The following is a 15893-nucleotide window of genomic DNA, read 5'->3' as shown; positions in this document are numbered from 1 at the left end:
AAGAACTCTACAAGGGAAATTAGGTATTTGTAATTGAATGAAAAGGGAAAAAATATCAAAATTTGTAGGATGTAGCTCAAGTGGTGTTTAGAGAAAAATTAATAGCTTTAAATCCTATGGGGGTAAAATCAAGCTCCAATCTGTGGAACAGATTGTTTGCCAAAGATGGGAGTCAGGGAGTGGGCAAAATGGATGAAGGCAGTCAAAATTTAAAAGCTTCTAGTTATAAAGTAAATAAGTAATGGGGATGTAATGTACAGCATGGTGACTACAGTAAATAATATTGTATTGCATATTTGAAATTTGCTAAGAGAGATCAAGAAAAAATTCTGTAGCTATGTATGGTGACATATTTTAACTAGATTTATTGTGATCATTTTACAATATAAATTATGATAAAATTTTAAAAAAAGAAAAAAGATAAAGGAGAGTCTCAAATCAATAACATGAGCTTCTACCTTTAGAAACTAAAAAAGGAAACTAAACCAAAAGCAAGCAGAAGAAAGGAAATAATACAGATTAGAATAGAAATGAATGAAATAGAAAACAAAAAACAATAGGGAAAATCAGTAAAGTCAAAAGTGGGTTCTTTGAAAAAAACAAAATTGACAAGTCTTTAGCTAGTCTGACCAAGGAAAAAGACACAAATTAACAAGATTAGAAGTGAATGAGCAGGACATAATTATTGACTCTTCAGAAATGAAAAGGACTGAGGAACTGTAATAAGCAATTTCATGCTAAGAAATTAGATAATTTAGGGACACCTGGGTGGCTCAGCGGTTGAGCCTCTGCCTTCGGACCAGGGCATGATCCTGGCATGGAGCCTGCTTCTCTCTGTGCCTATGTCTCTGCCTCTCTCTCTCTCTCTGTCTCTGTCTCTCATGCATAAATAAAATCTTAAAAAAAAACTTAGATAATTTAGATGTAATTGACAAATTTCTAGAAAGACACAAGTGACTCAAAAAGAAATTAAAATCCATATAGATCTATAATAAATAAATTAGTAATTAAAAATCTTCCTACAAAGAAAAACCCAGGCATAAATAGCTTCATTGATATATTCTATCAAATATTTAAAGGAATAAATAATAGCTATCTTTCATAAACTTTTTTAGAAAATAGAGAAAGGAACAATTCCCAACTCATCCCATGAAGCCAATATTACCCTGCTACCAAGAAAAGAATTCTGTATGCAAAAATTCTATAGAATCCACAAAACAAACAAATCTATTAGAATAGAGTTTAACAAGGCCACAAGATACAAGGTCAATATAAAAAATTGATTTAAATATTTAAAGAAAAATATTACCAGTCTTTCAGAAAAGAATTCATTCCCTGAGGCCATTATTAGCCTGACACCCGAGTCAGACAAAGACATTACAAGAAAACTACAAATTAATATCCTTCTTAAAATTAAACACAAAAACTTTAAATTATTAGCAAACCAAATCTAGCATCATAAAGGTATTATTTACCTTGACACAATGTGATTTATTCCAGGAATGCACAGCTTATGTTAAACATTAGAAAATTAATTTAATACATCATACATCATTCCATGAAATGATATATAGAATGATGGAATAAAAGACAAAAAGGACATCATCTCAGTAGACACAGAAATTGCATTTGACAAAATCCAATGTCTATTCATGATAGAAACTCAAAAAAACTAGAAATCAAAAGGAATTTCATCAACTTGACAAAGGGCATTTCCAAAAACTTGCAGCTAACATTGTATGTAATGGGGAAAGACCAAATATTTTCCTCTTATGATCAGGAACAAGGTAAGGATATCCACACACCACTTTTTAATTTAATTTATTTTTATTTTTATTCCAGTATAGTTAACATACAATGTCATATTAGTTTCAAATGTACAAGATAGTATTCAACAGTTCTATACATTACTAAGAGCTCATCCTAAGTATACTGTTAATCTACTTCCCATATTTTATCCATGCCCCTACCCACTTCCCCTCTGGTAGCCATCAGTTTGTTCTCTATAGTTAAGAGTCTGTTTCTTGGTTTGTATTTTTTCTTTGTTTGTTTTGTTTCTTAAATTCCACATGTGAGTGAAATCATAAAGCATTTGTCTTTCTCTTATTTCACTTAGCATTATACCCTCTAGATCCATCCATGTTCTTCCAAATGGCGAGATTTCATTCTTTTCTATGGCTGAGTAATATTGCTGTGTGTGTGCGTGCATGTATACATACCACATCTTCTTTATCCACTCATCTATAGATGGACACATGGTTGCTTCCGTATCTTGACTATTGTAAATAATGCTGCAGTAAGCATAGGGATACATATATCTTTTTGAGTTAATGTTTACATATTCTTTGGGTAAATCTCCAGTTCCATTTGTCACTTTTATTCAGCATTGTACTGGAGATTTTACTCAGTGCTGTAAGATAATATAAGGAAATGAAAGGCATCCACATTGAAAGGAAAAAAAAAATGAGTGGGAAATATCAGAAAGGGAGACAGAACATGAAAGACTCCTAACTCTGGGAAACGAACTAGGGGTGGTGGAAGGGGAGGTGGGCAGGGGGTGGGGGTGACTGGGTGACAGGCACTGAGGTGGGCACTTGACGGGATGAGCACTGGGTGTTATTCTATATGTTGGTAAATTGAACACCAATAAAAATAAATTTATTTAAAAAATAAAAAATAAATATTGTCAGCATTTATAAAACAGCAGTAACAACAACAACAACAACAAAAAGGCATCCACATTGGAAAGGACTAAATAAAAACTATCTTCATTCGCAGATGACATGATATAGAAAATCCTGAAGAGTTCACACTCCTTCTACCCCCACAAAATCTACTAGAAGAAATAAGTTAAGATCACAGTATATCAGATCAATTTATAAAAATCAATTATGAATGTGGCATGTTTACCTAATAGAATATTATCCAGCCAAAAAAAGGAAAGTACTAATACACGCTATGCTCTGGATGAACCTTAAAAGGGGGCTCAATGAGAGAAGCCAGACACAAAAGGCTATTATATGATTCTATATAATGAAATGTCCAGAAGAGCAAATCCAGAGACAAAAAGTAGGTTAGTTGTGGCCAAGGACTGGTAGAAAGAGAAATGCAGTGTGATTGCTAATGGTGACAGGATTTCTTTTGGGGATGATGAAATATTCTGGGATTAGATACTGGTGATGTTTGCACAACTGTGAATATACTACAAACTATTGGCCCCAAACCACTAACTTGCACACTTTAAAAAGATGAATTTCATAGCATATGAATTATATTTAAATTTAAAAATCTTTCTACACATTAGCACATGAACAACTCAAAATGAAAATAAAAAATAACATCAATTCACAATAGAACAAAAGGGATGAACTTAACAAAAGAAGCACAAAACTTATACACTGGGAATTTCAAAACTTTGCTGAGAAAATGATATATAAACACATTCATGTTTATAGATTGGAACACTAAATATTAAGACTGCATTCCTTCCCAAATTGATGTATATGATGTATACATACAATACATTCCCTATCAAAATCCCTACCAGTTTTTGTAGAAACTGATTAAGCTGATCCTAAGATGGATATGGAATTGTAAAGGAGTCAGATCAGCCTAAACAATATTGAAACAAAAGGAGAAAGTCAGAGGACTTACACTCTCCTATTTTAAAACTTAATAAAATGATGCTATAATCAAAACAGTGTGGTACTGACATAAGAACAGGCATAATGATCAATAGAACAGAACTGGTAATCCAGAAATAAACCCTTACATTTAGAGTCAATTGATTTTTGACAAAGATGCTAAAGACAAAAACTGTCAATCTGTTAGAAAAAAATATGAGAAAACTTGCAATACAACAATATACAATATGACACCCCAAAAGCACAAGCCTAAAAAATTGGATAAATTTGACTCCATCAATATTAAAATCATTTGTGCTTTCAAATATATCATCAAGGGAATGAAAGGTCAAACCACAGGTAGGGAGAGAATATTTGCAATAGTACATGTATTTGACAAAGGACTTGTATCCAAAACTTAAAAACTCTGTACTAAGAAGACAGCAGGTGAAAAAAATGGGCAAAAAACTTGAACTCCATGAAAGAAGATATATGACCAAGTAGCATATTGAAAGATGCTCAGTATCATTAATCATCAGAGAAATGCAAATTTAAAATGGTCATGATACACCACACTCACTAAAACTAAAAAGACTGACAATATCTAATTTTAACCAGGATGTAGAGCAAAATTGAATGCTCACACATTTCTGATGGGAGTGCTAAATTGTATATATGTATGTGTGTGTATATATATATATATATGTATATGTGTGTGTTGCATATATATGTATATATACACTTCAAAATAGTATAGCATTATACATGATACTCATAAGACCCAGAAGTTCCACTTCGATATATTTATCAGAAGGAAATAAAAATATATATCCAGAAAAAGACTTGTACATGAATGTTCATATTACATTTACTCATAACAAATAATGCAAATGTCCCTCAAAAGAAGAATAGATAAATTGTAGCATATTCCTACAATGAAATTCTTCTCAGCAATAGAATGCAATGAACACTAACACATGCAAAAACATAGATGAACCTCAAAAAAATTCTGAGTGAAGGAAGTTAAACACACAAAAGTACACCTGCATAATCCTATTTATACAAAGTTCTAGAACAGACAAAACTAACTTATAATGATAGAAATCAGATTAGTGGTTTCCTGACATGGGGAATGGAACACTTCAGTTACAAAGCAGAATAAGAATACAGTTGTGGAGTGATAGAAATGTTTATATATCTGGAAGATTGGGCAGCCCGGGGGGCTTAGCGGTTTGGTGCCGCCTTCAGCCCAGGACCTGATCCTGGAGACCTGGGATCGAGTCCCACGTCCGGCTCCCTGCATGGAGCCTGCTTCTCCCTCTGCCTGTATCTCTGCCTCTCTCTCTCCGTTGTCTCTCATGAATAAATAAATAAAATCTTTAAAAAAAACTATCTGGAAGGCAATGGTAGTTAGTTGGGTGAACGCATTTTTCAAATATTGTGCTATATATACTTGAAATGTTATTGTATGTAAATTATTCTTCAATAAGTTTATTAAACTTTAAAATACTCAAAGAATTAAATGATAAGATAGCATCCATTAAAATTATTGGGTTTTAAAACAAAGCAGATAGAGATATTTAAGAACAGACAGATACGAAGATACAGTTTGAACTCTTGAAATGAATAGCATTTGAAATATGTCAATAAATAAGGTAAACTGGATTGTATCCAGTTTACAGTTCCAGTGAAACAGAACTGTAGTAAACAATGATAAAACTAAGACAATCACCTCGAACTAGAGAGCTAAAGACATTGAAAATTTGAAGAGTAGTTAGGAAACATGAAACCTGGATTAAGATGCTGTAGTACATATCTAACAGAAGTTTTAGAAAGAGGAAATATTGAAAGAAATAATCACTGATTTTTTTTTAAGAATTGAGTTAAAATAACAGTATTCATGTTGAAAAGTATAACAACTGAGACAAAACAAAAACAAAAAAACACTGCCAGATCAATTCCAGAGAAATTGTTGAAAATATAAAAAGAGAAATGTTAAAAGCTATTAGAAAAGATATTCTACACATTTTGGAGTAAAAATCAGACTAACAACAGAATATTGGTCACAACAAATGCCAGATGATAATGATATTAAGTCTTCAAAATGCTAAGGAAAAAAGAGATATTTTCTCTATGTCATATATATATTGAATGAATATATATATATGAATGATATACCTCTTATATATGCTTAATAAGATATATAAATATGTCATATTTTAGCATTCAATAATGAAGGCAAAATAAAAACATCTTAAGCATCTATGAACAAGAATTTTCCATCCTTATGTATTATACACTGAGAGAACTATTAAAGGATTGATTATATCAATAAGAAAAAGGCAGAAAAAAGGAATGGGATACACACAGAATCAGAAAGCAAAGTTATTGGCAAAGCATACTGGTAAATTAAGTTACTAAAATAAGTAATATGTGTTATAAAAAAACATTAATACTAAAATTCAAAATAAAAACATGAAAAATACTTAGAGGAAAGTTAAAGCATATCAAAGTCCTTTTTAACAAATGTATTTTACATAATTGGATAGCTCTTTTTTTTTAAGGTAAATAGTCTTTAAAGTTAACCTTCATATCTATTTAGCAAAGCTTTTTTAATTGGGTAGAAGCTGATTTTTATTCTTGGAGTGAAAAATACAAATTTCTTATCTTATACTTTAATAAAAGGTTTAACTTTTCTTCCACCAAAACGTTAAAGGTGCATAAATACAGATGAAGTAGAGGACAAGCAGAGAATCAGATAACATGATCAGATTTACATTTTATAGCCATCTCTATAGGTGCTGCTAAAGAATTATAGAGGACAGGGACAACCTAAACTGTCAATTGAAAAATACAGACTACAAAATAATGCATATACACTTGGCCTTTGAACACAGGTTTGAACTATGTGGGTCCACTTTTATGTTCAATACAGTACAGTGCTGTAAATGTATTTTCTCTTATGATTTTCTTAATAACTTTTTCTTTAGTATACTTTATTATAAGAAAACAGTATGTAATACACATATAAAATATGAGATATTGGCAAAGCTTCCAGTCATCAGTATACTATTAGTAGTTAGGTTTCTGGAGACTCAAGTGTTATATATGGATTTTCAACTGTGCATGCAGGGGAGGTGGGAGGGTGGTCAGCACCCCTAGTCCCATGTTGTTCAGGGTCAAATGTATAGGATTAACTGTCTTCAGCTCTAAAAAAATACTGGAACCAAGCAGCTATACTAAAATTAGCAATCATTATATTTGATAGAATTATTGGTACTTTTTTTCATTTTTCTTCATACCTTTCTTTCAAGGTGATTATAATAAACATAGTATTTTTATGATAAAGAAAATATTACTTTGAAAAAGTAGATATTTCTATAAATTTTCTTTAAATAGGAATAGAAAGAAAATATAAATATTATAAGATGAAAATTCACTAACTTTTCCTTCATGGAAATTCAGCAGTATTTCAAATGGTTAAATATTAAAAACAAAATTTGATTGCTGAAAGCAACCTTTATGACTTTAAAAGCCTATCTAAATATTTTGGTGTGATATTTTCTTCTAGGAACTTGACCAAAATGCTACTGAAAAGGTCCAGGCAATGTTCACAGCCATTGATGAACTCTTGTATGAGCAGAAGTTAAGTGTGCATACTAAGAGTTTACAAGAAGAGTGCCAACAATGGACATGTAGCTTTCCTCACCTCAGGTATTAAAAGCCCTAGTATTGGCTTGTATTCATAGCAAACACTAAAACTTGAAAAGTAGATATCCAAAAAAATTTGTATTCTGAAATCTTTATGGGCTTGGTTTTAATGAATATAAATAAGGCCATCTGATGGATAGACTCCGTTGAGAGAAAATTCAAGTTGAAGGAAGTTTCTTGGAGTTTTCATAACTACCACTATGTTGTCCTAATTGAATAAAAACAGTTTCTATACCAGTAGCTGAGATCTGTGTATTGTGGCTGTCCAAACAGCTCTTCTTTTGAGCAAGAGGGTCAGAAAATGTACTTCTTTACACTGTTGTCTACAAGAAAATTCATATGTACACTTGAAAGCAGATATAAGCTGTTAGGAAACTTTCCTCAGAAACCATATTACTTGTACTTAACTATTTAAAACTTATTCAGCATCATGTTCTTAAGAATGTAATTCATAGTTTTCACTAATTCAGGCTGGCTTTCATCCATTTTGGCAGATTTAATGAAGGTTACTGTAGAGGACAGAGGGAAAATTACAAATGCTTGCTCAGTTTCCTTGGATTTTTTCAATGGTGGGAAGCTATAGCTTTATCATTTATGTCTCCATTCTGTGGAAGAGAGCTATACCTCTAATAAGACTCTGGATTCACATTTTCTCTCAAGAATCATTCTTAATCAGTATCAGACTAAGTATGTACTGGAATTTTATATAGAGCCAGCATATTTGTTCCAAAAATATCTACATTTTGTATGAATGACAGGTGAAGGTGTTTAACTGTCTTTTTATGTTGTTCATTTTGAAGGATTCTGGGTAGGCAGATAATCACTCCAAGTGAAGGTTATGGGCTGTATCCTAGATCCCCTTCTGTTGTTTCAGCTTCACATGAGGCAGCACTTTCTCAAGAAAGAGATTCTACTATGTAAGTATTTATAATATTTAAGTATTTATGTATCCAAATGTGCAAGTGTTATACTAGGTGATTCAAAAACTTTTTACTTGTTCATATTTAATAAAGCACATAAAATTCTGTTAAGATTGTACTTTTTGCGCATATGAGAATTTTGTTATATAATTTTTTGTTCAAAAAATAAGACATTCCCTAGAGTTTAAGGATATTTTTGTTATTCAGATCTATCTCTATCTTTGTATTTCTATATGTCTATAAATACAGGCACTTCCTTCTTGAAATAAAGTGTAGATAGACTGGGTCAAAAAAATTTAGGGGTCTGAGAAACACACTTTAAAGATTTTTTGAAAAAAATTTTGAAAAAGTGATTTTTCTTAAACATGTAATATTAATTCCAACTTTATTTCTTTATACACATTAAGCTGTTAGTTTGTTAGCTTAAACTGGGTAATTAGTATATTATTTAAAATAGCTAATTCTTTTGAATACTTCAAACTCTTTAAGCAACAGCAAAATAAACCTAAAAAAGATTATTCCACTTTCTTACAACATACACAAAAACAAATTCAAAATGTGAGATCTGAAACCATAAAAGTCCTAGAAGAGAACACAGGCAGTAACAACCTCTTTGATATCAGCTATAGCAACTTTTTTCTTTTTTCTGGGTATGTCTCCTGAAGCAAGGGAAACAAAAGCAAAAATAAATTATTGAGCTTCATCAAAAATAAGAAGCTCTGCACAGCAAAGGAAACAGTCAACAAAACTAAAAGGCAACCTATGGAGAGGGAGAAGATATTTGCAAATGATATATCTGATAAAGGGTTAGTATCCAAAACATATAAAGAACTTATAAAATTCAACACCTCCAAAATTAATAATCCAATTTAAAAATGGGCAAAAGACATGAAGACATTTTTCCAAAGAAGACATACAGTTGGCCAACAGACACCTGAAAAGATGCTTAGTATTATGGATCATCAGGGAAATACAAATCAAAACTACAATGAGCTATCACCTCACAGCTATCAAAATGGGTAAAATCAACAACACAAGAAACAACAGGTGTTGGCAAACAATATGGAGAAAGGGAAAACCTCTTCTTTTTAAAGATTTTATTTATTTGACAGATAGAGCAAGCATGAATGGGGGGAGGCACAAAGGGAGAAGGAGCAGGAGGCTACCCACTAAGCAGGGAGACTGACTTGGGGGTCAATCCCAGGACTCAGGGACCATGATCTAAGCCGAAGGCAGATACTTAATTGACTGAGCCACCCAGGTGCCCAAAGGGGAACCCTCTTGCCCTGTTGGTGGGAATGCAAACTGGAATAGCCACCCTGAAAACAGTATGCAGGTTCCTTAAAAAGTTAAAAATAGAACTATCCTATGATTCAGCAATCATACTACTGGGTATTTACCCAAAGAATACAAAAATACTAATTAAAGGGATAAATGCACCCCAAAGTTTATAGTAGCATATATCTACAATCGTCAAATTATGGAAACAACCCAAGTGTCTATCAACTGATGAATGGATTAAGATGTGGTGTGTGGGGATCCCTGGGTGGCGCAGCGGTTTGACGCCTGCCTTTGGCCCAGGGCGCGATCCTGGAGACCCGGGATCGAATACCACGTCAGGCTCCCAGTGCATGGAGCCTGCTTCTCCCTCTGCCTGTGTCTCTGCCTCTCTCTCTCTGTGTGTGACTATCATAAATAAATAAAAATTTAAAAAATAAAAAATAAATAAAAACTTTAAAAAAAATTTAAGATGTGGTGTGTGTGTGTGTGTGTGTGTGTGTAATGGAATATTATTCAGCCATAAAAAAGAATAAAATCTTGCCATGGATGGATTCTAGAGAGTATAATTTTGAGCAAACTAAGAGACTAATAATGTATTATTTCACTCATATGTGGAATTTAAGAAACAAAACAGAGAAACAAATTCTTAACTTAAATGAACTGATAGTTACCGAAGGGGAGTTGGGGGGGATGAGTTAAATAGGTGATGAGGATTAAGGAATGCACTTGTGATGAACACCAGGTGATTTATGCAAAGGTTGAATCACTATATTGGACACCTGAAACTAATATCACACTGTATGTTAACTGGAATTTTTTTAAAAAGATTTTATTTATTTATTCATGAGAAACACAGAGAGAAAGAGAGAGAGGCAGAGACAAGGCAGAGGGAGAAGCAGGCCCCATGCAGGGAGCCGGACATGGGACTTCATCCTGGGACTCTAGGTTCAGGCCCTGGGCTGAAGGCGGCACTAAACCTCTGAGCCACCCGGACTGCCCCTAACTAACTGGAATTTAAGTAAAACATTTTTTAAAAACCTAAATAGGATTATTTCAAAAATCTATGTTTACCCTTAAATCTATTGTAAAATATCATAGTTTTAATTCCCTTTTTTTATTATTCCTAAACTTTTCCCCAAGGCTATAATTTTACTTATTTGAGCTATGAGTTTTTAGTAGCAGTAGTTCTGATGCTTTTTGGGGCTTGTAGTCATTTCAAGAGACCACAACGTAAAACATTATCTCATTAGGCCACTTATGGTTATAGGACCAGGGTTATCACCTAAATTGTTAAAGAATGGAATTTGTTTGCTTTTCTCAAAATTCAAGTTTCTTCTCATTAGGCTGAATTTTCTTTTTAAATTTAAACCTCATGTATTACATGAATAAGCCTTTTTAAATTTGCTTTTTATATAATTCCCAGAGTTTTACAAACTAATGTCTTTCACAGAGGTGATGTATTCTTTAATTCTCACTGACCAAAATTACATAACTCAAGTTATGTAATTAATATATTTACCTGATGTTAGTAGAGATTTTATATATGCCTTATTATTTTATAAGTAGTAGTTCTATTGAGACACTCTTCTCCAAGGAACTAAGTAATCAAGGCCTGAGCAGTTAGCCCCTCTTCTTTTAGGATATCTGGCTAAACCATCCTGCAACATACTGCAGACTTCCTTTCTTTCATTTCTACTTGCTACCCTACTGCTGATTAGCCCTTCTTACTTTGGCTGTGCTTTTCTGGACTATTTGCTTACAGTTTTAAATTATTATTTTTATTTAACATACAGATAAAACAAACATCTATTTATAATTCATATACAGACATATACTCAGCTGAAACAAGTTATCCAGCTTTATTAGCATACCACTGCTTATAGAAAGCATAAGAGAATCCATATTTACTTTCATGTAACCCTTACTTTGTCCATACTTGATATTTTCTTGAATACCATTATGAACTCAGAGCATTTCAAAATATTTATATATTTTAATTAATCATAATTACTGATGCCCAAATTGTTACAACTTGGCCATGACAAGCTAGTTACTTTGTTTTTGTCTTGACGGTCTTTGCTTTGTGGTTACAGTAGGATGTTCCATGCCCATCTTTAAGTTTTTCTTCAAGACATAGAATCAGCTGAAATTTAAGGAGACCTACTTCTGTTGAGAGGCTAATAGTATTTGAGAACAAAATTTGGGTAGTGAAGGTCTGTAACTTGGTGCTGCTATTTTGGCACTTTTTGCTTTGTAAATGGTACGGAAAAATGTGTCATATTCATTTTGATTTTTTTCAGTTTAGCAAATCAATTTGCCATAAAATGAGGTTTATAAATGAGATTTTCTATAAAAATAATATTTCAAATTATATCCATTCTTGCCACTCAACATTACATCAGATTTTCCTTTTAAAATTAAGGGTTGCTCCTTTCTGTCTCCCACTTAAAAATCTTCAATAGCTTCCCACTGAATTTAAGATAAAAATGTAAAATTGTATCATAAGCTGACTTAAGCTATATCTCTATCACTGTCTTCTGTCATTCTCTTTCTTATTCACGAATCTTCTCACACTGACTTTCTTTAAGGTGTCAAATGTACTAAACAAAGTATTTGGTTCAATTTCTATTTTTGAATTCTTGGTCCAGAGAAAACTGGTACAATACAAAACACAAAACTACAGTATTTTCTTCTTTGTATTTCTTAACAGCACAGTGATTACAACATGATTAGCATTCAACATTTTCTTTTACTATAAGTTTAAGCATATCATATTTTTATGATACCAAATGATACAAAAGTTAATGTATACACTGATATTATGGCTGCAAAACAATGTTATCAATCAAAACAAATATTAGTGTTTAGGTCAAAATGGAATTCCAGAACCGAAAAATAATAGAAGATGGTGGTAGAGAAAACACAGGCAAAAAAGGGCCATGAGAATATGAATTTAAGGATATTTCCACTTGAAAAAAAATATGCACTTTGCTGTTTCAAGTTAGCATAAGGAGCTGTCAACCTTTAGTTTAAATATATCCCTCAACAAAAATTAACTAGCTGTAATACCTAATAAAATGCTAAAGTGTGTGACTATATGCAGAATTGTAATCCTTGAAAACCACTAATAGAATAGCACATTTGTGTAAATGGCCAAATGACTTTCAACAAGTCTGCCAAGACTACACAATGGGGAAGGGACACTCTTCAACAAATGGTGCTGGGAAAACTAGGTGCCCAGATGCAAAAGAATGAATTTGGAACCTTACCTTGCATCATATATAGAAATTAACTCAAAGCAGATTATAGACCTAAACATAAGACCTAACTCTATACAAATCCTAGAATAAAACATAGGGAAAAAGCTTCAGGACATTGGATTTGGCAATGATTTATTGGATATGACACTAAAAGCATAGACAACAAGAGCAAAAACAAATAAGTGGGACTACATCAAACTTAAAAATCTCTGAGCCTTGGGCAGCCTGGGTGGCTCAGCGGCTTAGCACCGCCTTCGGCCCAGGGCGTGATCCTGGAGACCCGAGATGGAGTCCCACGTCAGACTCCCTGCTTCTCCCACTGCCTGTGTCTCTGCCTCTCTCTTTCTGTGTCTCTCACAAATAAATAAATAAATTATTTTTTTAAAATTCTGAGCCAATGCAATGAAAAGCAACCTGTGGAATGGGGGAGAATATTTTCAAATCACATATCTGATAAGGGGTTAATATCCAGGATATATACAGAATTTCTGCAACTCAACAACAACAAAATAACCCAATTTAAAAATGAACGAAGGATTTGAATACACAGTTCTCTGAAGAAGATACATATATGGCTAACAAGCATTTGAAAAGATGCTCAACATCACTAATAATAAGAAAATGCAAATCAAAACCACAATGAGATACCACCTTATACCCATCGGGATGGCCACTATCAACAGAACAGAAGATAACAAGTATTGGTAAATATGCAGAGAAATTGGAACCCTTGTGTACTTTTAGTGGGAATGTAAAATGGGGCGGCCACCATGAAAAACAAGATGGAAGTTACTTTAAAAAATTGAAAATGGAAAATAAAAATAAAAATAAAAAAATTGAAAATAGAATTATCATATGATCCAGCAATCCCACTGCTGGCTATATATATCAAAAAAAAATTGAAAGCAAGATCAAAAAGAGATATTTGCACAACCATTTGCAGCATTATTCACAATAGGCAAGATATCTGGAAACAACCCAAATGTCTATCAACAGATGAATGGCTAAAGCAAATACAGTATATATATGCAATAGAATATTATGTGGCTTTAGAAAAGAAGGAAATCCTGTCACATGCTACAATATAGATGAACCTCAAAGACATTATGCTAAGTGAAATAAGCCAGTCACAAAGGGACAAATGCAGTATAATTCTACTCACATTACCTATATAGAGTAGTCAAAATCATAGAAAATAGGAAGGTGGTTGCCAGAAGGAGGGGATTAGTATTTAATGTGTATTAGGGTTTCAGTTTTTCAAGATAAAAAAGTTCTTGAAAATCTGCTACACAATAGTAATGTGAGTATACTTAACACTACTGTGATGTACAGTTTAAAATTGTTATGATGGAAAATTTATTATATTTTTTACCACAATTTACAAAAGCCAGTCAGGTTGTATGGTATGGCTGCTGTTTGTCTTAAGCCTGTCTCCCTTGTATCACACATAAATTATAGCCTTTGTTTTTTTTATTATTATTTCTTTTTTACAGCTATCCTAAATGCAAGGGCTAGTTAAGCTCAATACAAATCAGATTATTTTTTTTTTAGACATAAAGAGTTTTCTGAAGCTCTCCAAAGCCATGGAGATATTTCAAATATTTTCAGTTCTACTGGCAAGTTCATCCACAGGCTTATTTCCTTTCCAGGATACTAAGTTATGTTTTCCTTTTGGCATCATGAAATCACACCTTCATGTAAATTTCCTTTAGTTCAGTCCATTCTAGAGATCCACTGGGTATAAGGTTGGTCTGAAATGGAATTGAGAGTAGCTAATTGTACTTTTCAGATCCTGATCAGGAAAGAGCTCTGGGCCACTTGTTCCTCTCAACCACCTCATTGCAGTGATCACTTCCAGGAAGGCTGCAGATTTCTACCTCCTAAAGTTTACACATGGATGGTCTGGCTCCAAATTAAACTCTTTGTTTTAAAAACCTAGCAAAGTTGGGGATCCCTGGGTGGCGCAGCAGTTTGGCGCCTGCCTTTGGCCCAGAGCGCGATCCTGGAGACCCGGGATCGAATCCCACGTCGGGCTCCCGGTGCATGGAGCCTGCTTCTCCCTCTGCCTGTGTCTCTGCCTCTCTCTCTCTCTCTCTGTGACTATCATAAATAAATAAAAATTAAAAAAAAATTAAAAACCTAGCAAAGTCATTTTATCCTCCATGCATGTGAGAGAAGAATAAAGTACCAATGATTTTTTTCCTCACAAGAAAATATTTCAAATTAAATGTTACTAACAGAGCAATGCGTGATAAGGCAAAACCACTGTTTTTTTTTTTATTACTTACAAATATTTTAGAAGTTAAAGGTTATTTTCCAGACATGGTAATCTTTGAAGTCTGATGATTTAAAAGGTTCCTTTATTAGAAATAATATTTGCAAAAACACTTTTATGGTGTAGACTATTGGGGGTTTTTGCTGCAGTTTTAGAGGCAATGGGAACATTTTTCCTTTCATCCAACTGAAATTTTCTTACTAACAAAAAGGCCTATTTTGTTAAAGCAAAAAAATTCTAGAGGGGTGCCTGCTGGCTCAGTTGGTAGAGCATGTGTGTGATTCCTGATCCTGTTGTGGCGGGGAGGGGACTGTGAGTTCAGTTTTGTTGTACAAAATTAATATTTGTTTTTTCCTCTCCCAGATTTGGTATTAGAGGAAAGAAGTTACATTTTTCATCTTCTTATGCTCATAGAGCATCTTCCATTGCCAAATCCCCTAGCTTGTATTCTATGGAAAGAGAAGAGGAAGACTGTGTAATCTTCTCTGAAGGAATAATAGAGGAATACCTAGCATTTGACCACACTGATATGTGAGTATTATGTCTTTAAAGCTTTTTTACTCCTTTCCTGTTTTCTGAATTAATATCTATCTTTTCCAAAGTATAGCACAATATTACCTATAATTGGATTTATGTCACTTGGTTATTTATTTCCTATTACTTCCTACATACAAGGATATTGAATGCAGTACTGACTATAAGAACAAAAGGTTGGTTGATCAGTAACCGGCCATGGCATATCCAATGGAATACTCTGCAGCTATTTTTTAAGAGGCATATTCATCTGTATTAATAGGGATCAAGGGCCAGATACATTGTTAAG

The 15893-nt window shown here is 33.1% G+C and overlaps 1 protein-coding gene across 4 annotated transcripts in view; it reads left to right on the top strand.

The window, feature by feature from the left end:
* FAM149B1 (family with sequence similarity 149 member B1) overlaps window positions 1-15893 on the top strand; it is a 71391-nt gene that overhangs the window by 21913 nt on the left and 33585 nt on the right. For all 4 annotated transcript variants that reach the window (XM_055324945.1, XM_055324944.1, XM_055324947.1 and 1 more), the window contains 3 exons: window positions 7195-7337; window positions 8135-8251; window positions 15434-15601. In XM_055324945.1, the coding sequence (XP_055180920.1) occupies window positions 7195-7337; window positions 8135-8251; window positions 15434-15601 (428 nt within the window). The remainder of the gene's footprint in view (window positions 1-7194; window positions 7338-8134; window positions 8252-15433; window positions 15602-15893) is intronic.

Source organism: Nyctereutes procyonoides, unplaced genomic scaffold (assembly GCF_905146905.1).
Source record: "Nyctereutes procyonoides isolate TBG_1078 unplaced genomic scaffold, NYPRO_anot_genome, whole genome shotgun sequence".
NCBI classification, from domain to species: Eukaryota; Metazoa; Chordata; class Mammalia; order Carnivora; family Canidae; genus Nyctereutes; species Nyctereutes procyonoides.
The sequence above is the reverse complement of the archived record's forward strand: the minus strand, read 5'-3'. Positions and strand labels throughout refer to the sequence as shown.